The sequence below is a fragment of the Sceloporus occidentalis genome, unplaced genomic scaffold (genome assembly GCF_023333645.1).
Source record: "Sceloporus occidentalis isolate IW3139 unplaced genomic scaffold, rSceOcc1.0.p SCAF_5, whole genome shotgun sequence".
Lineage (NCBI taxonomy): Eukaryota > Metazoa > Chordata > Lepidosauria > Squamata > Phrynosomatidae > Sceloporus > Sceloporus occidentalis.
This window is the reverse complement of record NW_028316985.1, coordinates 50,784,022-50,809,571: the sequence shown is the minus strand read 5'-3', so window position 1 is coordinate 50,809,571 and position 25,550 is coordinate 50,784,022. Positions and strand designations below refer to the sequence as shown.

General features: G+C 38.3%; 1 protein-coding gene across 1 annotated transcript in view; it reads left to right on the top strand.

Annotated features, from left to right (window-relative positions):
* The first annotated feature begins 478 nt into the window (after positions 1 to 478).
* LOC149312146 (otogelin-like protein) overlaps positions 479 to 25,550 on the top strand; it is a 111,731-nt gene continuing 86,659 nt past the window's right edge. The window contains exons 1-15 of the mRNA XM_089527174.1: positions 479 to 557; positions 3,129 to 3,201; positions 3,564 to 3,726; positions 6,927 to 7,044; positions 9,904 to 10,058; positions 10,789 to 10,910; positions 12,059 to 12,264; positions 13,828 to 13,955; positions 15,096 to 15,202; positions 16,236 to 16,342; positions 16,974 to 17,099; positions 19,472 to 19,580; positions 20,240 to 20,286; positions 22,959 to 23,104; positions 24,172 to 24,298. Of these exons, the coding sequence (XP_089383300.1) occupies positions 479 to 557; positions 3,129 to 3,201; positions 3,564 to 3,726; positions 6,927 to 7,044; positions 9,904 to 10,058; positions 10,789 to 10,910; positions 12,059 to 12,264; positions 13,828 to 13,955; positions 15,096 to 15,202; positions 16,236 to 16,342; positions 16,974 to 17,099; positions 19,472 to 19,580; positions 20,240 to 20,286; positions 22,959 to 23,104; positions 24,172 to 24,298 (1,813 nt within the window). The remainder of the gene's footprint in view (positions 558 to 3,128; positions 3,202 to 3,563; positions 3,727 to 6,926; positions 7,045 to 9,903; positions 10,059 to 10,788; positions 10,911 to 12,058; positions 12,265 to 13,827; positions 13,956 to 15,095; positions 15,203 to 16,235; positions 16,343 to 16,973; positions 17,100 to 19,471; positions 19,581 to 20,239; positions 20,287 to 22,958; positions 23,105 to 24,171; positions 24,299 to 25,550) is intronic.

Here is a 25,550-nt window from a genome sequence, read left to right as displayed (position 1 = left end):
AAAACTATTGTACCTTTTAAAAAGCTACCAAAAACTACAGAATGTTTGAACTCTATGTTGCCTGTAATATGAAAATTACCTCCAAAAGGAAAACTTGATCAGCACAGGCTTCAAAGCAGACAGATGCAAAATGATCTCTCACAGTATCATGGCACAGCCAGATTTCTTTCTGTGTCACTGTCCCCAAGCGTTATAAAGGATTGATTCAGTCCAAAAGAGGAGTAGGAGCGTAGGGTCTCATGTAACTCATACTGACTCAGGTAAGGAGCTACCATGCATTACTAATGAGAGAAACCCAGCCAAAACGTATGCAGCAAAGCTCTAAAAAATAACTTGAGCGCAACAAGCAAAGCTCCATTTGTTTCTTTTTCATTTCTTTTCCAGTTAGTTTATAAAATTTACAAGGACTCGTGGAGAACATTTAACTTTTAAGATGCCATCTTAGTTAAGGGCATTCATATTAAGAAGCTGCACTGAAATGAACATTGTGAGAAAAGTCAATTTCATGACACCGTGGGATGTATTTTGGCTCCATTTTCTGTTCTTTTCTTTGGAGGGTAAGTTTTTTGGACTGTAAAACATTTATAAAATATTTATTAAAGAGTTTTTCCTTCAGAAAAAAATATCTCGGTGTCTAGAAAAATTCAAGTTTCTCATTTATTTTGTTACTGTTTTGACTTTTGGAGAATAAGCACATGTTTTGTTCTTTACTGCTGCTTTTATTTCTTTATAGTGAACACCTGTAATTTATTGTTTTAGATATCCATAATATGTGTGTATGTGCACTGAGTATGTGCATTGATATAGATGTTAGCCCCCTTAGTTTAATGTATTGCCCATTCCTCTACATATATTATTAGTAAGAAGAAAAAGACTATTTTGGACCTAACAGGGACATTGATGTCCTTATAAATGTGGTTTAAACTGATGAATGTGAGTTTAAAAAAGAAAATAGATAGTGCAATCCTGTGGAAGCTTACTCAAAAGTAATTCCTATTGTGTTTAGTGGGAGGTACTTTCCAAAACAGTATACATAGTAAACATGCACTAGAGAGAAGCACATCAGGACTTACTTTTGAACACACAGTGAACACAATAGGATTATTTTTTGAACAAACATGCATTGGTTTGTATGGCACATTTGCAAGCTGTTCTTCTGGATGATAAAGATTTTTCAGAACAACATATTGCATTCTTCAGAAATTATTCCTCACTTGCAGTTTGTTGCAACTTTAGAATACATAGTTAATATTAGATAAAACATTAGACGGTATTTTCTTCATACATACAAATAAAGGATACCCTAGATATTTTGAAAAATTATTTAAAGAATTTGAGTTTTCTCATGACAATGAAAAATTAATATAAAAATCTAAAACAGTAGACAGGCTTGATGAAATAAATTTGAATGGCAAAAGTTGTTTTAATTGCGTGGACTACAGAGCTAATTTTGTACTGTGAGGACAGGAGTTTTTAAAGACAGTGAACGTGATATTTCAAGAATTGTACATTAATCACTGCAAAATTTGAGCTCAAGCAAGTTTGTGTACTTACTTGGAAGTTAGCTACATAGTTCTGGCTGTGTTGTGTATACACAACTCCAAACAACTTCAGTCCTTTAAAAAAGCAGGCCTATGTCACTGATAAAAATTAAAACAAACAATATCATTTCCTTTGAGAAGTATTTAATCTGGATATAACTGAATATCTTCTCAATCCTTTTTAAAGAACACAACTCATCCTTGTTTTTAAAACTGGACTGTCGATGAATGGTGCTTTTCTGAATTCAGTCTGTACACTGGGTACAAAAGGAGAGACAGAGATTGATATTCCTTATTTATATCTAACAGGGGCTGTTGGTGAATTACCTCTTCTGAAAAGAACTCCAAGGTGAGCTTTAATTCCTCTTTTGTAGGCAGCTGACAATTTATTCATTTGGAGTTTGGAACAGTACTCTAATACACTAGAAATTGGAAAATTAAAAAAAGTTTTAAAGAAATTATTATTATTAATAATAATAATAATATTTATTTGTATACCACCGTGTGATGAACCAATCCGGGCGGTTGACAACAGTAAATATAACAAGAGTAAAATATAAAATTATTTTATATTTTAAACAGGTTTTTTTTCATATTCAGGAATGTTTTTCTGGCAAAAATATTCCCAGGAGGCTTTTTTGTCTGTTTCAAGTATAGTATTGAATGTTGATGTGAGAATATAGAAAACAGTAGTCTAAAAATACTCTTTGGGAAAGAAGGCTGGTATTTATAAATACAAAACATTTTGTATTTAGATATCATAACATTGTACTTGTATTCACCAAGATTGTATTAGATCAGCGGTTCTTCATCTTCTTGGGGTCATGGATGCCTTTGAAAATCTGGTAAAAGCTAGGGAACAGCCCTTCCAATGCCATCGTTGGCTATGAAAATTGTACGTTACCTGACCATGTACAGTAGCGCCTGATCTTATTCTACATATGCTTGGAATGAAACAATATCTTAATAACATAAATTGACATTAATAACCCCACCCAAGACAATATTCAAAGTAAGAAAAGGGAAATCAGAAAATAAAATCATTTTAGGAGCTTGATTCACAGATCTACTAAAGCCCATCCATGGACCACTTATGGTGTGTCCTTGGAGTAGGCTAGACAATGAATATCTGATGCCCTGATCTGATTAATTAGAATTCTCCTGAGTAAAAAAGGGAATATGGGAAAATATACATGCAACTGTTTATGTTCAGGTAAGGCAGTAGCAATTGGTATGGATCATAAAAACTATCCAAGGCGTATATGACCATGTTTGCTAGAGATAATAGGCCACAATGAAAACCATCAGCACTGAACTGTCTCTAAGGAAATGTATAAAAGAAAAAAAAGCCCTTTGGTGATATCTTTAATGGTCTACTGGTCATGCTAAAACTACTGGATTTAATCATAATTCACTCTTCAAAATTAAAGTTGTAAATTATGTCAATATTTGCTAAAAGTTTATTTTTGAGTGATGGGATCCCCCCCCCCCCCCAATCAATCATGCATTTCAACATTTTCTGTTTCACATTCATCTGTGGAAGAGTTTTACATTCTTACAGCAACTAACTTCAATATTAATTCACAGAAACAAAACAGAGGAGGTTTAGCGTAGACCATCAGCCTCCTCAGCCTCCTAAGCTAAAGAAGTTCATATCAGGGTATGTCCAGGTTAACCAATCACCTATGAAAGGATGGGCTTTTCTTCACTGGACGTCTTAATGTAGAGATCAGACTGCTGTTTGTTGAGAACATTTTAAGTGTGAGAAAGATTTCTTCCACTGAGTAGGTTGAATCCAAGAGTACAAAAAATGGAAAATGAATTTAAATTATGTGAAAACTGTGATCCCCCTTTTGCTTCTTCTTTTTAAATTAACTAAAACCTACCTAGGTCTTAATGCCTTCCCCTCAATAGTTTGTGTTCATGAGCAAAAATCTGGGCTGTTTTATATTTTGTCATATATAAAAAGGGTAAACAAATGTGAATGTTAATGTCTAAAAACTCGGACTCTTAACCCAATAGAGGTGTCTTTGATAATGTGAGAAAAATCAGTGAGAAACACCTCTCATGGGAGCTGGCTTATTCAGCTTGCTTTGAAATCTTTGATTATACAAGATTCTTTTTGTTTTCTTCCAGGAATGAATTTAATGCAGTTCGTCAGAAAAGAGATCTCTTAACAGCTGAGGTAGGTTATACCTCAAAAGAAAGAAAAGAAAAAACCCACACGCTCACACTCATCTGCCTACTAAGGGCAGTTTGCTGTTTCTACAATGAAGTCTTTGTAAAGTAGAATGAAAATGGTAATAGCAAGGCTGGATGAGGAGGAGTAACTTTTACATACCTGTTTTCCTGCAGTTCTCAAAATGCAAACCTACATTCAGCCATTCATTCATTCATTCTTTGCAAATCGCTTCTAGAATTAAACACTGCAACAAACTAAGTGACGCACATCAAGCGGAAAAAGAGGCCTTTTCACTGTTATCTCTTTTGTAAGAGCAAACAAAAAGGCTCGGAATTTTGTTAGTGCTTGGCACAAAGCACAATCATGAAACAGTAGATGAGCTGTTTTGCAAATGGTGCTGTTACTGTGACAGTCTCTGCTCCACTCTCCAACAGGTTCCCAGGACAGAGATGTTACTTGTGAAAAGCGTTCTTCCTGCTTTCCTTCAACTGACATGCAGAGCTCTGAAAAAGTAATTTTTTAAATGACTCTTCCCAGGAATCCCCAGCCAGATAACTTTTCCAAGGTCTGAAAGACAAATTAGGGTTCTAATATCACAGTTTCACTGTGATTTTAATGTATTGTTTCCATGACTTCAACCACTTTTATTATTTTTGAAATATGTGACACATGTGGGGTCATAGCAGTCCTAATCCCTTATACTCTTAGATTCTTCATCAGCCACACCTGAAAGACTTTGAGACAGCTCATGCTGGCTCTGTTGTGTTACTTAAAACTTCCTGTAAGGTTTTTCCTGTAAGCTTCAGATGGGTTTAGGACTGCAAAGCTTCCATTCTTGTTATAACTACTAGCCTTGCTATTGCAAAACCACCATTTTTTATTTTAGCAAATACCATCTAGGAATGTTTCTCCTACTTACTCTGTGCTAGGTCCATCACCTGATACTATGGTTTCCTAGGAAAGAGAATCTCAATTATTATTATTATTATTATTATTATTATTATTATTATTATGCTTTATTTATATAGCGCTGTAGATTTATCACATTATTTCTCAAAGCCGGAAAAAAATGAAAGGGACAGTGCTATCCTACCTTCTTAGGAAAAGAGAGCGCTTTGCTTTGGTTACTAAAAGAATAAGGTTGGTTATCCAGCTACTGCCTTCATATGTGGTAGAACAACACACTTTTCTTTATCTAGGTTCCATTTAAAAAGAACCTTTAGTCTGTGGAATAAATTCCCACAAAAGTTCACAAATAGATCTTATTGAGAAGGGATGCTATTAAGTACTGCTACCAAAACAAACCTCTCCATGTTATAGAAGCATGGCATCTGGTTCCAGTTATTGTTCTCATCTAGTGTGTCTTCCAATTGTTTCTGACTTAGGTTTACTGCACGGCAAACCTATCACTGGGTTTCCTGGCAAGATTTGTTCATAGAGGGTTTGCCTTTGCCTTCTTCTGAGACTGAGGGAGTATGACTGGCTCAAGGGCACCCAGTGGGTTTCTATGGCCAAGTGGGGAGTCAAACCATGGTCTCCAGAGTCAGAGTCCAGGGCTCAAACCACTATTTCTTACTAGAAAACATTAAAAAAAATACAGCTTTTCTTCACAGATTGGTTTATCAGTGTAAAAGTATGGTATAAATGGAGGGAAGCTACATCAAATCTCCACAGAAGCACCCAAGACGTTTCCATTTTATGTGCACATGCTCTCTCCCCCTCTCCTTCCCTCCCCATCATTCTACTTTTATCTTTCTCTTTGTCCCACACTGGACATGTTTTTCTCCACACATCCCTCTCCCATTTTTTATTTCAATCAGTCTGCTCTTTTGTATCTAGATGCAATCTATTAATTTGTAGTAACAAGTGTTTCAGGTAGACATGCATTATTTGCATTAGTTTCTGTTTCTCTCATAGATTGCTGCCGTTTCCTCCGGGGCTCCCATTCATGAGGCCTTTTCTCACGCTCAGAATTCATCTGGAGGTCAGTATCACTTTGTTGCTTCTTGTAAAAGATAGCAGTGAAGTGTTACTTACGTTTTCTCATAATAATAGTGTAACTATTATTGCCAGTCATTTTATGTAATGCTAATATAATGCTATATAATTACAGTCAGCCCTTCTTATACACGGATTTTTTATACACGGATTCAAGCATACACGGTCTGAAAATGTTCCAAAAAAGTATAAATTTACCTTGATTTTCCATTTTTTATTAGGGACACCATTTTGCTGTGTCATTACATTTAATGGGACTTGAGCATACACGGATTTTGTTATACACGGGGGATCTTGGAACCAAACCCCAGCGTATAACAAGGGTCCACTGTATCTATAATTTTGCTGTTGTTGTGTGCCTCCAAGTTATTTTTTATTTATGGCAACTCTAAGGCAACCCTATCATGAGGTTTTCTGAACAAGTTTCTCCAGAGACAGTTGGCCATTATTATTCTCTGAGGATGAGAGAGTATAACTTGCCCAAGGTCCCGCAGTGGGCTTTAATGCTCAAGTGGGGAATTGAGCCCTAATCTTTAGAGTCATACTCCAGTGCTCAAACTACTACACCATGCTGGCTCTATAACATACTTCTGTGTAATTCATTTCCATAAGGGCTGAAGATAACCTACCAAAGCATCTAGTGTAAAAGAGAAGATGCAGCAATTATATATATCTAATGGGGATAGAATTCAGAGATGCACCCATGTTAGTTTGGAATATTAGTATGCAAAGGGATACTATGAGGAAGTAGACCAAGCCTACAAAAGCTTATGCTACAGCTTCTTTTGCACAGTTAGTCTTGAAGGTGCTACAAGATCCCCTTGCATATGCATCTAATGTTAGCTTAGTTAAGGAAGAGCTGTCAAGATGAATAGCAACCATGCCTTCTGGCCTATGAAATGTGTGATAGCCCCCTGTTTTCATAGTTCCAGACAGGCTGCAAAGACAGAGGTTTATTGATGAGGCCATCCTAAAATTTTTGCTGTCTATGACAAAAGTCAAAATGCCTGTCCCACCACCCCCATTTCCATGTACAGACTTATCAGTTGCTAATAGTAAGGTAAAGTTTGTTCTAAATTATTTAGGACCACCCTTCCCAACCTAGAGAACCTCTAGATGTGTTGGACTACAATTTATATCTGGAGGACACCAGGTTGGGGAAGGGTGATTTAAGATATTAATACAATTTTAATGCTCATTTGCAGCTGACTTTTTGCTATGCAGGTTCTTGCCCTCAGGATTGCCTTAATGGAGCAGTTTGTACAGAGGCAGGAGTGTGTGACTGTGAGACATTCCAGGCACAGGGAGAACGGTGTCAAACTGGTAAGTTCTAGTAACAGGTTACAAAGCTGAATTTCATATAAATGTGAGCTATTAAGCCTAATTTGTTAAAATAAAAGTACACATAATGCTTTGGCAACCTGTTACCAACAATTTCATTGGAAATACATTGCAATAATATTGTGTGCATTACGCTTTTGGCAAACCAGATTTAACATGTCACCTGACATTTCTCTGGTTCTAATATGCACTGGCAATATGGATATCCCTCTGTCCTAAGCATCCTTGAGAAATTGATTGGCATGCCTGAGCCTTTTTAAATCAATTTGCTTCTAATTTTGCTGACTACCTCATTTATAGTTGGACCTGCTAGTATAATAACTATTTTATATTATGTGTAAGTGAATGGTCCATGATTATTTATCACTGTTATGTCTCTGTATGGTGTAATGACAATTCTTCTTTGCTAGGAGTGTAAATCTTGTTGTCTAGATGTTTTTGGATTGCAGCACCCTGTATTCATCAACATTATGCTGGCCAGGGCAGCTGGGACTTGCAGTTTAAGAACATATGGAGTGGTTCCATGATTCCTTTCCTCTGTTCCATATGCTATGGAAACCTTTGCCTACACTGGAACTTGTAAATTCCTCACACTGTCCCTGGTGCTTGCTATCAGACAATTCCCACACCCCACTGGTAGCTCCTGTCTCTATACAGGAATTGCCCATCAAATTGAAGACACTGTAAAAACATGCAAACATTTTAAACAGTTAAGAATCAAAGACCATGTGGACTAATGACATTTTGGGTACTGTCTGGAGGGATGCGGTGGCTTAATGGTTAAGACACCAGTTCTGATGATTGGAAGATCAGAAGGTTAGCAGTTCGAGGCCCAAGTGCTACATGATGGGGTGAGTGCCTGTCACTAGTTGCAACTTCTGCCAACCTAGCAGTTTGAAAGCATGCAAATGCAAGTAGATATAGAGGTACAACTTCAGTGGGAAGGTAACAGCATTTGGCACAGTCATGCAGGCCACATGGCAACTGAAGTAGTTCTTGGACAACTTTGGCTCTTCAGCTTAGTAATGGAGATGAGCACCGTCCCCTGCAGTCAGTTATGACTAGGCATCCATGTCAAGGGACTACCTTTAACTTTTACTGGAAGATTAGTGGGGATAGAACCATCCTGATCTCCCTTGGGAAGGGCTGGGAATGCCCTGTTATATGTATTGGTCATCTAGGTCCAAAAAACACTGCAGAAATAATCCATGCCTTCAAGTCACCTGTAGACCTATGGCAACTTTCATAAGGTTTCATAGACAAAGAAAACTCAGAAGTGGTTTGTCAATGCCTTCCTCTGAAATGTAGCCTATAACACCTGGTATTCTTTGGCAGTCTCTCTTCCAAGTACTCACCAGGTTTGACCATGTTTAGGCGGGTTACAGACCCCCCTCAAGTGGCCGTTCTCCCGCCGCCGCCATTCGCTGTGGAGGGAAGCCCCAGCGGCCAGACCGTGAGGCTTCCCGGCGCAGCGAAAAAGGAGTGCCGAAATGGCGCTCCTTTTCAAAATGCAGAAGTGGCGCTGTGAGGGGCGAAGTGTGCCCTCGCGGCATCACTTCCGCCGCAACACATATGGACGCTATGCGTCCAAGACGTCAAAATGGCGGCGCCCATGTGGATGGGCACTGCCATTTACGACACACTCCGTGCATACTATGGAGAAGGGCCGTGAGGAAGGTGAGACTCTTCCTAACCGTAATACGGTCCTTCCTAACCCTAGTACGCGCGGAGCGCATACTTTATGATGGTCTGTAACCCGCCTTAGTTTCCAAAATAAGATGGGATCTGGAGTCTTAAGGATATTTAGGGTCTGTAAACTGTAGGAATGTTTGGTATCTATATTAAGCAGAATATAGTGAGTGGGTCTAGTTCAGTAGGAACTTGTGATAGAAACAGGAGAAGTTGTAAGGTAAAAAAGAAATGTTACCTTTATTGTGTCAGGAAATCCATCTTCTTGAGAGAAGGCAAAGTGATGTCTGCAGATAAGAAGGAAGCAAAAGACTTGAGTACAATGATCTAAGAAAAGTACAGAGGGGTGAAACAAAAGGACAGACTTTATCTAGGCTCTCCTCTCTCACTGATCACTTCATACAAGTGTTGATGCCTCTTTCCTTCCAACATAAACCACATTACAGGATAATTAAGGCACGAAACACTTTGGTCAAATCAACCTGCCATAGAAAGAGGTATAGCTTGTAACCAGCCAAAGCTAGGAGAAGTAACTCCTGATCACAGTAGGCATCTGGCTCTCTAGGGCCCAAGAGCACCCCTCAGACTGCAAACCTGGTCTTTCATAGAGAGTGCAACCATGGCCAGAATACATTGTAATCTCAATTTCAAGTGGACAGAATGTTATGTATTATCTAGACTGAACTTCTATGTGTTCATCCATATCCACTACCTCATGGCATCCATTTAGGACTGCCATAGCTTTCTTGGCATCATTTGTGAAAAAGACAGTGACACACCCTCCCTAAATTCTGTGTGACTTCCTCTAGTGGCTGCTCTTCAATGTTTAAAAGCATAGGAGACCGTACTGAACCAATCTCACAATTCTCCACCACTGGAAATGTTAACCCAAAAAGGACCAGAAGCCAAACACCTGCAAAATGGTACCTGCATGTCCTGTGTCAACCAAATGCCCCAGAAGGATACCATGATGGATGAGATCAATGGATTTGCAGCCCAGCTCACCTCATCCTTTCCAACTTCCAATTAACAGTACATTGTAGTTGTGGGGATTTTTGTAAAAAAATGAGATGATGACTACATTTGGAGTGGGCTATTTTACATTTGTTATTTTTTTGTTGCTACACTTGTAAACGTCTCTATTTTCTCTAGTTGCAAATGGTGGCAAAGACAGAGATGGAATTTGCAAATCATGGGGGCAGTATCACTATGAAACATTTGATGGCATCTACTACTACTTCCCAGGAAATTGTTCTTACATTTTTGTGAAAGACTGTGGTGATCCAGAGCCTCAGTACACTGTGTGGGTAAGAGAAGAGAATTTGGATCCAAAGGGAAGTGAAAGTATGGTGAAAAATAAATGCATCCTTTCCCTCCATTTCCTGTAAAATTGGTCCTGACTGATCAATTAATAGGCCAAATTAACTGCAAGGACCTGTTACCAGAAAATATTTTTTGCATCTAATTAAAAATGGTGGAAAGTAAGAAATAAAGCCTTTGATGTAGATCTGTCAAATGTTGCCAGTTCATTGTATGCAGTGATTCCATGTAATCACCCAGTACAGTTTTTATGCTCATGCTTGGAATCAAGTCCTGCCCTCCAGGCTCATAATTCAGTGCTCAAACCACTACATGATGATGGCTCTCTTAACATATTTTTAAAAGATAAATATAAAAGGTAAACAATAAATATAGAAGATAAAAGCAGAACACACCACTTTCAGAACACTATTCCACTACACGATTTAAAATTCAAAATGTACACCTGACAGAATAAAAAGCCTGCTTCTTTACTTCATCAGTTAAGAAGTTTTAGTCATCCCACTAGCCTTAGGTTTTCCAGCCAACCTGCACTCACCTTGTATGGAATGGAAATGATATAGACATATTTGGTGTTTAGAAATATGATATTAATAGTTGATAATAAACATTTCCATCTCTAGTTCACCTTTTTTGGATGCAACTGTAGTGGTATGAAAATGTTGGAAAAACAGAATAGGCTTCTTACTAGCATGTATCTCTTTCTCTTGTTTTTAGATTAATAACAGCCCACATTGTGTTGGTTCAGTATATGCTTGTTTGCGATCGATCAGCTTGTTTTTTTCAAATCAGGAGGAAATACTCATATTTGGACATGAAGTAAGAAAGGGCAGAATCAGGTAAATAATCTAAAAGTCTTTTCTTAATCAGAAAAAAAATACATAAAGTAAAATGGATTAAATCATTTTTATAATACAACTGTATTCTATATACTATGGCTTAAATCTGTTTACTAGTCCCTAGTAGGTTAGACCCACTGAACCAATGGGCTTTATATAAATTTTGACTTAGAGTTGAAGAAGACAGGGCAGAAGGAGCGATTTCCAGCTGCTCTAGCTGCAATCACTTCGGAATCGTGGCAACCGGATGGCCTGCTCCTGAAATGGGCTGCCACCATATTCCCGAATGGCCTGCTTGCAGGAGCAGATTAAATCCGCTCCTTTTGCTGGATGCTTTGGGCTGCCTTAGGTGGCCTTAGAGTGGCTTCTGGCCACTTCAGGGGCATGCATCATCTAAAGGCTATGCCCCTGAGATGGCCGGAAACTGCTCTATTTGGCTTGTCTGTTTTGAGCCTAAGTATAATTGGAACTAATGGATTTATGTATTTCTGATAAATGTTGGAAACATGGAGTTGGTTGGTTTGAGTGATAGAGGTATTTTCCCCTAGTAATGTAATTTTTACATTAATATGTGAAAAAAGAGAAGGTCATACAGGTGGAATATCCCTTATCCAGCATTCCAAAACCTGAAATAGTCCAAAATCCAAAATTGCCCACATGGGTGACTGAAATAGTGACACCTTTGCTTTCTGATGTTTCAATATACACAAATTTTGTTTCATGTACAAAATTATTGAAAACATTATGTATAAAATTACCTCCATACAATTTTTATAAGGTGTATACAAAAGACAAATGAGTTTCATGTTTAGACTTGGATCCTATCTTCAAGATATTTCATCAATATGCAAATATTCCAAAATCAGAAGAAACCCTGAAATCCAAAACACTTCTGGTCCCTAGCATATTAGGTAAGGGAGACTCAACCTGTATTAGTTTATCTGATGCAATATAAATATTTATATGATGATAAGGGAAATGGATAATTAAAATTAAGAATTTCAATTGTTGTGACTTTATTATAATTTGCATAATAATTTGATTTCTTTATTTTGTTTTTATTTGTACCAATGCTGAATTTTTTAAAAAGCAAAGACTTCTGTGTGATTAGACTGTATGATATGTAGTTTATTTTGTTTTTTTTTCAGGTTGACATTGCCACAAACAATTGGAAATATTTTCATTGAGAGATTAGCAGATTATATTCTGGTGAAAACTACATTTGGCTTTTCCCTGGCTTGGGATGGAAACTCTGGAGTTTACATTAAACTGATAGACGAATATAAGGGCAAAACATGTGGTCTCTGTGGAAATTATAACAACAATACATCAGATGATTTTGTAATACAAAATAGTAAGCATATAATTGGGGCATATTGTTTGTGACAACACATTCTTCGATCATAGTCACTTGTAATTCAGAATTTTACTAGGATATTATCAGATGTAAATTGTAATTGCATAATTTTTTCTCAAAATGAGAGGATAATGTACATGCAGTATTCATATAGTGTTTTGGACTGTGGTTTCCAACCTTGAATCTCCAGATGTTGAGTTCACATAATGCCTAGTCATCATGCCTGTGATCACAGAGGTTACTTTGTTCTTATTCTAATCTTTACAATAACTCCTTAAAGTAGTGGTTTTATCTACATAATTCAAATAGGAGACTGAGGTAGAGAGAGACTGAGAGAGGCATGTTTAAGGCCAAGCAAACCCAGACTGGACTATTTCTGGCCTATAGCCTTGTACATCTTGACCAATAATACATTTTAGTATCAATTCTACAGTTTATATATAGTAAGTCAGTGTCAACTACCTGTAATGACAGAAACCTCATGTGTTTTTATTTTTATTTTATTATTATAAACAATGGTCCATATGCATTAACTATAAATCAAGAAAATACATTCAAGGAAATTAAAAACTTAGTGTTAATGAAAGAATAATAAGAATATGTGCAATGAACAGAATAACAGTAGTTTGCTACATTTTGCACAATATGAATGCATGCTATAAAATATCAACTCAATTCAGTAACAACATTTTGCTGTAATTTTTGGCATTTTATCTTGTCTTACTTTTCAATATCAAAAAATGTAGCTTAACTCTTGGATAAAAAACGCCTTTGGTTTAAGTCAAGAGAAGACTTGTTCTTAATTAAATTATTTCACACACCAAAAAGCAAGTGCCTTAACTTACAGTTTAAGGAGTTATGCTTGAGACTGGCACACAGAAATAAGAAGTATCTGTGCATCAGTGTAATTTAGCCATCCCTCATGAGCCTTTTTTTTTTTTTGGGGGGGGGGTTCATATTACACCATGCTGCAAGACAAATGCTTCATACCAGATTTCCCAGTGATAGGACAAATCATTTTAACATTATGACTGAATTTTGAAAATGCCACTTTTATAATGTAAGGCACTTAATGTAGTCTACTGCAATGGGTATGGCATTTGCCACCCAGTTGATGGTTTTAGACTAACTGACAGCATCACAGACAACTAATACACAGCTTCCCAGAAGGTGTTTATTTAATACTTGTTAGAATTAGGCAAAGCATTCCAGCAAGTATGAGAATGAGCTAAGTGTCTATATTCTTGTGAGACTATTTTCTTTTCTTCAGACATCAGCTTCTCATAAGCAGACTTTCTTTGTAGACCTTTGATATTTAAGCTTTGGGCTGGTGATTCTGTCTGTCACTAGCAGCTTGCAGCATGAGAATGTAGTTTTATGTGAAGAGTCATTTTAACCATATAAATGATTAAACTGAATGCCTCACTTTAAAAGAGAATTACATACTGTTAAGAACTAATTAGAAATGTGAAAACATTAATATATACAGTGGCATTACCTGTATAATAATATGGTGGCAAAATATTGCTTGCTTTTGTGGAAAATTCTGTTTTTCATTAGGTGACTATAAAGAAGATATTGCTAAATTTGCCAACAGTTGGTCTGTGCAAACTCCAGATGATGCAGTTTGTGTAGCTACTGCCTCTGATTTTCCTAGTCCTTGCTACATTGATGCAGAATCTTATGAGGTAAATTGGCTAGTGTGCTATTTCGTATAATAATGGCCTCTACAAAACTTATTTTAGTGAATGGAAGGATACTTGTGCAAGGATGCTTTCTGTTCTTTCTGCCTGATCTCCACATAAATCCCTGTGAAACCCCCTTGGAAATATTTACTGGAGGGCTTGGGAACCTAGAATGTTCTAGAGATTGCTTGATGCTCTAGCTCAGGGCTTGGAAAAGTGGACTGCATGTGCCAACCAAATAGATTTCTGAAAGCTTCCAGCTGTAACAACTTGTTATTTTTCATTGGTACTCATTCTCTTAACCAATCCAAACAGCAAGCATGATAGTAGAATTCCATAGCATTGAGACATGGCAGTTAAAGCAGTGTCAACCTGGATTATTTCTGCAGTGTGGATGGAGCTTTAGGCACTTAAGCAATAGTGTGGTATTGATAAAGGAAGGATTTTAATGACAACAATAACAATCATTATTGGTGTGTTGAATTTTTATAGTGTTCATGACATTTATTTAGATGTTAATTGCTCCTTTAGCTGTAACAACTCACATAGGCCCACATCTGAGTGAAATGCCAGAGAGAGATCACACATGTGGACACTGGTTAAGTGAGTTAAGACAAGAACATTGATCTGATTGTCAGGGACAAATTACCAAATATTTTAAAAGAAATATAATGAAATCAGGTGACGTATAGTTATGAGATGCTGCCCTGTACAGTTTATACAACATATTGGACAATAGTTGGTTCTACTGTAAAATGCAATAAAAAATTTAATTCTAATTTTTGCTGTCTCATATTTACCATAGCCCTCATAGCCCTCCAGATTATGATGGATACCACTTCCCATCATCCATGGTTACTGCCATACCTTCTGTGTCTGGTGCGAAATGGCATTCAACATATCTAGAGGAGTACAGATTTTCCACCTTGTCTGCCTGTCTAGAAGGCATTTTGCCTAGTCAATGTTTCTGAAGCAGGATGTAATTTGAAATCCATGGACCAAATGCATGGAAAGGGTTCTAGTGAGAATTGTGCTGGTCTGTCTTAGTGGTATTAGATCTTCAGTAAAAATCCCCTTGCAATATGATGTACGTGTAGTGGAGAACATGTACATCAGTAATTATCTGTTTTCTTCTGTCCATAGGACATATACTTCAAGTGCCAAATACTCTTGCAGTTTCCTTTTTTTAGCTGCCACCAAAGCATAGATCCTTATCCATATATTTCCAGCTGTATGAATGACCTTTGTAGGTAAGCAGCGAATGAACTTTTTTTAGTTTTACAGGTCGTATTGAATAGTAATTATTTTTATATTATTGCCCTGTACAGTGGATCCTTGTTATACGCTGGGGTTTGGTTCCAAGATCCCCCGTGTATAACAAAATCCGTGTATGCTCAAGTCCCATTAAGTATAATGACATAGCAAAATGGTGTTCCTAATAAAAAATGGAACATCAAGGTAAATTTATACTTTTTTGGAACATTTTCAGACCGTGTGTGCTTGAATCTGTGTATAAAAAACCTGTGTATAAGAAGGTCCGACTGTACATGACTTTATGAACGAAAAACAATTCTAAATGTTCCCACTAAGATCAACAATTAGAAGCAAGTGACTTTCATTGTTTGACTCACATTGGGTATACTTGGAAATGGATGGGGCTATTTCCCCCTGCCCAAATCAATACTCAGTTTGTTGCCAAACCAATCCAGATTAGATACATTTTTCTGGAGTCACAGAATGGCAGGGGCTACAAGGGCCAGTTAGTCCAACCTGCCCGCCAAGCAGATGTACACAATGACAGCACTCTTGAAAGATGTCTCAGCTCTTCAGAAGAACATTACATTAAAATTATTAAATTTTCCTACCTTTTGGTCACCATATCTGAAGATGACTCAATGGATTCCAAATTAAACTCAACTGCTACCTTTGACTTTTGTGGCTGTGTTCCAATGAAGTTATCTTTGAAGTTTGTAGTTCAGCAACTTGTATTGCCAAAGAGGCAAGCTGTTGTAAGTTTAACATGTATTCTGAAGAGCCTTTTTCCTCTACAAATAAAACCTGTACTCTTCAGTATTTGTCTTTGTTTTTATTGTGGCCGTGTAGTCATTGCTGGACATAGATATATTTTGTCAGCAAATAAAATTATATTCTGGGATTTGCTTTTCAGTTACATACCAATATAAGACTGAATATTGACCCCTTTCTTTTGAGGTTATAATATCACTGTACACTTAATGTTAAACTTTAAGATTTAATCAGTAAGGATTTATTTTGCCTCTTCAGAGAAGATGATGATGAAACTTACTGCCGGGCAGTGACAGAGTATGCTAGATCGTGTTCGCATGCAGGCTACCCAATACGAGATTGGAGGGATGATTTTCCAGCATGTAGTAAGTTCAGTGCAAGTTTAATATTGATCACCTAGAAAATAGCTGATGTTAATCCTTGTTGAACCACCCTAATGTCAAAAACATCTTTTGAGGTACCACTGGTCCATTTCCAGGGTACTAACCAATGGACAACAACGGCAGGCATACTGCAAGCATTTGGATGCAAGAATGTTTCTAGGCGATAGCCTTCAGATATTTTTTCTTGTGTCTACTTTAGCAGAGCATCTCATGTTTTGGACATGATTCAGGATTATGTCTCAAGGAAGACATATAATCTTCACCATGTTTCTTTAATTCTTTAAAATACCCTCTGTCATACCAGATCTCAGAGCAGCTTTCAATGAGATTATCATACTAGATTTCTTCTGACAAGACTCTAAATCCTGTAAATGTTTAATTCTGTGTCTCCACACTCCTATCACTTTGAGCAAAATCTTAAAGATCTTATTCTGTTTGGTTTTTAAAGAACTGACCATGAAATGCACTAAATTTAGGTTACTAGTGATTAGGTGCCCTAATTTTAATATACAGCTATTAGTACCAAAAAGGTAATAAATAGTTTGTGTATTTTGCATCTTCAGCCAAATGAAAATAACAAAAATATAATAATGTTGAACCTGTTGCATTGTAGTTGATAAGTGTGAAGACACTTTTATCCATCGGGATTGTATTAGCTGTTGTCCACCAAGCTGTACCTTTGAGAAAGATTGCCTTGGAAGTAACCTTCATTGCTTAGATGGATGCTACTGCCCAGATGGTAAGTGCAACTTTTTATTAATGTTATTTTAAAGTTGAACTATGTCAAGAACATGAGAAGTGTCTTTAAACAGGGACAGTATCCAATTCATTTGGGTCTTTAGAAGATTCAGTCATGTCTTTCCAGGGTGCATATACAATAATACCTATATACACAGTACTTTCCATACACAGAAGAGTATTTTCCATACACAGCTGGAAAAAAAACTGCAGGAATTACATTTGCACAAATATGTTGATCACAGCTCTAGATATATAAGTAATATACTGTACAGTATTTGACAGTGTAGTTAAAATATGTGTGTCTGTCAGTATGCCCTATATTCCTTCTGACTTCTTTGAACCTTTGACTCCCTTCTCTGATGGCCACCACCCAAAAATGTCCACTCAATCTTAATCAGGACAAAGCCAGATCTACTCCAGACTCTGAAGAGTCTAAGAAGCAAGGGTTTAAAGTAGAACCCATTAGTCTAGAGCAGGGGTCAGCAACCTCCAGCCTGCGGGCCGGATGCGACCCGCCGAGGCCTTTTCACCGGCCCCGGCGCAGTCCTGTCGCCGATTGCCGCCCTGCTTCTGTGCCACTCCGGGCGCCATTTTGTTTTTTAAAATGGTGGCCGAAGTCTCGCGTGACATTTCCCGTCATGGGGCACGACGGGAAAGGCCGCATGAGACTTCACCGCCGTTTTAAAAAACAAAATGGCGGCAGGCCTCTAGGAGGCCTGTTGCGGTCGCCAGGGCCCTGCAACAGGGTTCCGGAGGCGGCAGCAGGCCTCTAGGAGGCCCGGTGTGATGTCTGGAGCCCTGTTGGAGGGCCCCAGTGGTGGCAGCGGGCTTCTAGGAGGCCCAGTGTGATCTCCGGAGCCCTGTTGGAGGGCCCCAGCGGCGGCAGCGGGCCTCTAGGAGGCCCGTTTCAGTAGCCGGGGGCCTTCCAACAGGGCTCCGGCGGCAGCAGCAGGCCTCTAGGAGGCTCGTTGCGATCGCCAGGCCCCTCCAACAGGGCTCCGGCAGCAGCTGCGGACCTCTAGGAGGCCCGTTGCAGTCGCTGGGAGCCTCCAACAGGGCTCTGGCGGTGGCAGCAGGCCTCTAGGAGGCCCGGTGCGATCGCCGGAGCCCTGTTGGAGGACCCCAGCAGTGGCAGCGGGCCTCTAGGAGGCCCGATGGGATTGCCGGGGCCCTCCAACAAGGCTCCGGTGGCGGCAGTGGGCCCCTAGGAGGCCCGTTGCGATCGCCGGAGCCCTGTTGGAGGGCCCCAGCGGTGGTAGCAGGCCTCTAGGACTTTTTTGCCGGCCTCTGATGGGGCCTCGGGCCCCGTCAGAGGCTGGCAAAAAAGCCGGTGGGGGCTGTCAGCGCTGGAGGCCTCCTCCTGGCCCCCAGAGGGTGGAAGCTCCACCCCGGCACACGGCCCCACGCCCGGAGGGTGGAAGCTCCCCCCCGGCTTCGGCCCCCCAGTTGTCTGAGGGACAGCAACCTGGCCCCTGGCTCAAAAAGTTTGCCTACCCCTGGTCTAGAGCTTTAGGGGGAAAAAAAACTTTACACGGTAGCAGGTGACCAAATGTCCAGGACTGGACCAGGTAATAATTCACTCATCAGCAAATTATGGAGATGCACTTGTTTACAAGTGCTGGGGAAAAGGGATACCTATTTACAACCAAAATACTCTTTGTGAAATATATAGCTGGTCCTCTGTATGCATCGATTCTTTATCCACAGATTCAAGCATCCATGGCTTTAAAATATTTTGAAAATATATTAATTCCAAAAAGCAAACTTCGATTTTGCCATTTTATGTAAGGGACATCATTTTACAATCCATTGTATTTAATGGGACTTAAACATCCATGGATTTTATTATCCACAGGGAGTTCTGGAACCAAATCCCAGCAGATACTAAGAGGCCCCTATACAGTCAAAAACAACAATAATCATCAAGTAGACTTCAGGAGAAATGATCCAGGACATTAAGAACAGGGTGCAATATTCCAAGCAATAAGAGAGACAGAAATCTGTGTTAAAAAATGTGAAGGGAAAAGAGGGGTGGGGAGCTGATCCACAGCAACCAGGATGGTCACAGTTAATCAATTAGAGAAGGTTAGAACCTTCTAGCTGTTTAGCTTATGTTTTAAAAGTGATTAAACACAATATTATCACTTCTGTTTACTATGGACAAAGTTCTACCTTAACTAAATTTAAAGAAAGCTATTTTGAAACTGGGAAATGCAGATAGAGTATTATCAACGATCCTCCTTATATGATATTTTGGTTGAGGAATATCCTTGCTACATATGGAGGGAGATCTTTGTTATATATTGAATGACTTTTAACATTGTATTTTCTGTATTTTGTGATTTCATTAATGATATTTTTGTTACTTAGGTCTCATACTGGATAATGGAACTTGCATTTCTTTGTCTGACTGCCCTTGTATTTATCACGGGAGAGCTTTTCCTGTAGGCTCAACCATTGAGCAAGAATGTAGTAATTGGTATGTAATTTTTATTTCTGTCATCTCTCCACCTTCTGTCTAAATGTTAATAGTTCTTTTAAAGGAATTTGCTGTGTGGTACTATTGCAGTGGAGGGGGCACCGCACAGAGCAATGCACAGAGATCAGCATATGGAAGAAAAAAGGCCACAACTGTATTAAATACATCTGACAGGTGGGGTTGGCATGGGTCAGGATCTGGCATAATCCAACCCAACTGTTAATTGATGAACCCTGTTGCCCGGTCACAGCCAGGCCTTGTGATGACAAAAGGGGGTAGCCGGATAGGACGGAATGGCATCCTGTGCCCAGCATGTGGTCTGATCTAAGCCTCTGAGCTGATAGGAACTCCCTGCCCCTTCTGACCAACCTGCCCTTTCCAGTGGCCAAACCAATCTGAGGCCACATCCGGCTCCCAGTGCATTCCGGGAGTTGTAATCTCACCCAGTCAGAAGCCACAGCAATCTCCAAGCACCTTCCCAGCAATAAATTGGCTGGCCTAGTGAGTCAGGCAGCCACACCTATTGCAAGAGCACCTTTTTTAGTAGATTAAAAGCAAAATGGTTACAAAGAATGGTTGTATAACAGAAATGTTTATAGTGTTTCCCTATCAACCCAAATGTATATAGCTAATTTTTTTATAAATTATAATTTGTTTAGCATTTGTGTTGGTGGTATTTGGAACTGCACTCAACATGATTGCCCTGGTAAGTTGTTTTTTTTTTTTTTTTACAAGTTTATGACTATGTGTATATGAGATATCAATTGATATCTACCTAATGCAAAACTTACGTTGATCTAGCAGCACAATCCTATGCATTTTTATTTGGATGTAACTTCCACTGAGTTCATTGGCACTTACTCCCAAGTATGCTTGCATAGGAATGCTGCCAGTTTGCTTAGCTATGACCACAAGAACAAGCCAATAGAGGAATGTTTTACAATTCTTCTAAATGATAGTTCAGGTTTAGATATCAGCGTGTCATTCACAGAGGTTTATATCTGATACTATAGCTTATCTAGTGGATATGTGTCAGTTTACATTAGTGCATGTATGCACATGCAGAAAGTTGTTAACATCAAATCATTATTTACGAAGAGTCCTATAAAGTGTGATAAAATTTTCTTGGAAATATGCCATATGTTACAACTTCCTGTGTGTTTCATGCTCACTAGCCAGCTTTGGATAATAATAAATTGGAAACAACTTGAAGGCACATGACTACAACACAATCTCAGTTTTGTTCATGCACATAAGTACTTCATTTCTTTGCATGAATTATGATTAAATCAGAAGGCTTCAAAATACTGTAGTTCTCTGTTTCATACAAAACAAGTCCAGTACAAGAATGACTCAAGATTTTATACCAGCTTGACTTGGCTTTGTTGAAGCTTCTAGCTTGTCCTGAATGTGACAACTATAGTTTCACAGTCTGAGCAGAACAGGGAACAGCAAAGCAGATACATTAGAGTCGATAGCTTTCATGGTTGGCATCCATAGTTTTTTGTGGGTTTTTCGGACCATGTGGCTGTATTCTGGAAGAATTTATTCCTGATGTTTAACCTGCATCTGTGGTTGGCAGCTTCAGAGAATGGTATGATGGAGGTGTGTGGAGTATATATGCTGTGTGACCCTTGGTTGAGAAGAAGTGATTTACATGTTAATTTGTGTGTTGTACTGTTGGTAAATGGCAAGGCCTCAGGGTGGGATGATATGAGAGGAGGATTTGTGTCTATTTAATAAGTGATCCATGGTATGGTGTTTGTGGATTTCAATGCCTTCCCTGTACATTATGACTTGATAGTTGTTGGTGTGGTCCAGAATTTCAGTGTTTTCAAATAGCATTTTATGCCCAGGTTGGTTTATAATGTGTTCTGCTACTGCTGATTTTTCTGTCTGGCCCAGTCTGCAGTGTCTCTTGTGTTTCTTAATTCCTGTTTAAACACTGCATTCAGTGAAAAATCTGCATGCCATCATTCTCTGAAGATGCCAGCCACAGATTCAGGAGAAATATCAGGAATAAATTCTTCAAGAACATAGCCACATAGTCCAAAAAACCCACAAAAATCTATAGATACATTAGAAGTTTCCTATTTTCAATTTGTGCAAAAGGCAGAGGAAAACTGCTGTATAACAGACAAAATGTTTGTGTCTTGGCTTGTTAAGTCAAGATGTAATTATCTGGAGTAGGCCACCAACTTTAGAAAGTACAAGAAGTGAATTTCCTTCCTTCTCCATGGTGTACAGATAGTATAATTAAAATGATGTTTGTCTTTTCCACGCTCAAAAGTAGTTGAGCACTGAAGTGCAAACTACTTTTGAAAGGGTCCTAAATTTTAGTATACATCATAGGGCCTTATTGCATTAGGTTCTTCTCCCGCAAAAACAGTGTTTCTAAAAATGCTAGTCAAGCAGGACTTCTGTCTTTCCTCTCACACTTTCACAACCATTTTGAGATTAGTGTCCATTTGTGCTAAAACTTTATTGCAAGCTTATCACACATAAGACTTATCTACCCACTTCTTGCATAACATTATTTGTGCCTCTTTTCCTAGTTTGGTATGCATACATGCACAGAGAGAGAAAGAGAAAGAGAAAGAAAGAGAAATAAATAAATAAATAAAATATACAAATATAAATGGAAACAGTCTTATATTTTAAAGGGGTTCTTTTCATGGTTAGTTTACAGCAAACCTAACTAGTTGCTAATTGCTGGCATGTGAAGCCAGCAGCTACTTCATATATCTGCCTGAGCTATCCTGATGCTTGCTTTCATCTGCCAACAATTATTAAGTCTGAAGTTAAGAAGAAACAGCAAACAAGCAAGAGCTAATGAAGTAAACACTTTTTAAAACTTTAAGACGCTTTTCCTCTTACATTTTCCGGTGTGTGTGTGTGTGTGTATGAGAGAGAGAGAGAGAGAGAGAGAGAGAGAATGAGAGAGAGAGAGATATTCTGGGCTGGAAAAGGAGGTGGCGTAGGGGGACAGTGAGCAACCCAAAGCACACCCACTGACCACCCAGAATTGCCAAAAAAAGTGCAATTGAACTTTAGCATGAGAAATTGTAGCAGAAAAGTAGTGGGAAAGGAGGTCATTAACAATCTCCCAGGGGAGAACAAGCAAAACTATCTCCCACTGGAGAACAACAGAACAGAAACAGCGTCGTGCAATAAGGCTGAGACAATAGCAAGACTAATGAGTCACTATGATGCTATGATGCCATGGTGCGATAAGACTTATAAAGTAGTAAGGATAGAAGTAGAAAAAGAGATAAAAGAAGATTTAGATGTTTAACCTGCATTGGTTCTCACTGCTTGTTACATGCTGTCATCTGGCTATGTGAAACAATTTTGCTACTTACCTTTCTTTGCCTTCAGTGGAATGTTCAATTGTTGGCGATTCCCATTTCACAACATTTGATGGTCGCCATTACACCTTCCTTGGTATATGTCAATACATTCTGGTGAAAGGCATTGGGAAAGACAAATTTACAATCACCTTACAGAAAACTCCCTGTGGTCAGGTAAAGTTCTACTTAAATTAAAATTTCATGGTGATAAAGGAATGCCTACATAACTTTATGCAGTTAGAGCCAATAAATTAAGAAGATTAACAATTGTAAATCACTCTTTTACTTAATATTGAACATTTAGCTGACCATAACCTGGATTTTATTTCATTTGTAAGGATTGCCTTTTGTAAAACCAATTGTGCCTTTTACTGAGATTAAGTCTACAGAGCTTTTCATTCATGCATGATTACACAAGCATCTACATATTTGGTTACAAACTGAGCAGGTGTCTTAGGCAGATAAATGCTCTTGGTGACAGGGTTGAACAGTTTTGATATACAGCCAACCAGATAAGAGGCGTTTTGAAGCTGACTGAGATATTTATTTGATATTTTATAAGCTCTCTCATTTCTTGGAACAATAAATCTGAGAGCTCAGAGAATATTGAAATATTAATGATAGGGCATTCCAGCTGGCGGTGTGTGGTTAAATCCAGAATATGCTGAATTTGCTGCACCATGAAGTTCCTCTTTTTATTTGCATTAAAGCAATTATTTGCATTAAATTTTAAGAATTAAAATACTTATTCATTTACTTGATTTGTTGAACTGGTCTCATTCCAAGAGTGAATGGAGTGTACATTGTTATAACTTCTAAAGTAAATGTCTTACAGATGATTTGGTTGGTGCTGCATCTACATGACACAGCACCAAAGGAGCATTGAAAAGCCGTGCTCCAGCAGCTATGGCACCTTTTTCAGGTTGCAAAAAGAAGCTGCTTTTTGCAGCTCCTTTTTGTGCTGCAGAAAGGCGAAGTTGGGGCCACAGCAGGTAGTTCTTGTGGCCCTGATCCAGAGCTAAAAGAGGCAGTCTGTCAAGCCCCTAAGTCTCACAGATTGTTGTGAGAATAAAATGACAAGTCTGGGGAAAGCATTCCTGCTCCTTGGAAGAAGGCATAATAAAAACATAACATTGATCAAAATAGAATGTTACTTTCACATACTTAATTTAATGAAAATGTTTCTGCACCCCCCCCCTTTTTTTTTCCCCCTTGGAACTCTCTTGCACGGACTCATATAGAACCTTGACCACACATGCATTCAGTCTGTAACACTTGTACTGGAAGATGATATAAACAGGCAAGTGACTCTGAACCGTGGTGGTGAAGTTCAATATGGCTATTCTAGCCAGGCTTTAAATCTAAATGGTAAGACACTTTTACCTTATCAATGTGAGGTCTTATGGTTTCCTCTCATGTTTCTAAATGTTCTTAATATATTATGTTAGAAAATTCTAACCAAGCTATTTCTATGAAAAGGTATAAAAAATGAACCTGAACTATGTGCATGAGTGCGTGTTCTCATGCAAGGACAAAGGTTCAGCTAAATCATCCTTTTTCTTTTAAAATGAATTCATAATTTATGGTTTCGTATCTGTACAAAGCTCTTCTCCAGTTTTGGAGCTGAGAAATAGACCAAGTGAAATAACTGAAGGCACTGACAGATAAGCATACAGACTTCAATCATCATGTAAATTGAGTTAGGTGGTTGGCACTCATCACTAGAATTCTATATGTGAAAGTAAAAATGCATGAAATGAAGCAAGTTTTCTTGCCCTAAACCCTATCTTGTTACAGTTAATTGATATGTTATGCTTTGGGCATTGAATGACTAGCATGTAGCTTTCACTCATCATGTGAAATGAATTAGAAAGTTGCCCTACATCTCTTCTGTAGGTGAAAGCAAAAATGCATGAAATGAAGCATTTTTTATAAGTTTCTCTTGTCACACAGTTAAATGATATATCATGCTTTGAGGGTCTTTTTAGGGGACTACTATGTGAAAGTATTTTAAATAGCTTGAACATAAACACATACACACTGGATAGAAGTTACTATTCTGTTTAAATTGTCTGTTACTTGATGATGCACTGACCACTGTTCACCAGCCCTCCTCCATTTTCTTCCACCTTTTAGGGAGGTGCCACAGGTTTAGAGAAAACTGTCATCATTTTCATTTCTCTGCTATTGTTTGTAATTGGGATAATGATGACAAAGTTTTTGATATGCAAGTATGCAGTCTGCTTTAAAATTAATAGCTTATGATAGACAATATATCCGTTTGGTGCTAAAATAATTTGAAATGTGTGGATTTTGAAGGTCTGCCATTTTTGTGTATCCCATGAAAGTAAATGAGAATAACCAAGTGTCAGTTCTCTGTAATTTACAGAGATATTTGGATGAGATATGAACTTGCCCTTAAAACAGAAGTCTCAGGCAATCCCTTTAATGAAAAAAAGTAGTAATATCTCATGGGTAAAAATGGAATTTAATACAGATCTACACACTTTCTACAGTAATTTTAAAAAAAGGATCAGGAAAGGAGATTAAAGGACTCAACAACCCTTGGTTTAAAACTACCATTGAGATCTGGCAAAAATGGAAAGATATTCTCTTTCCA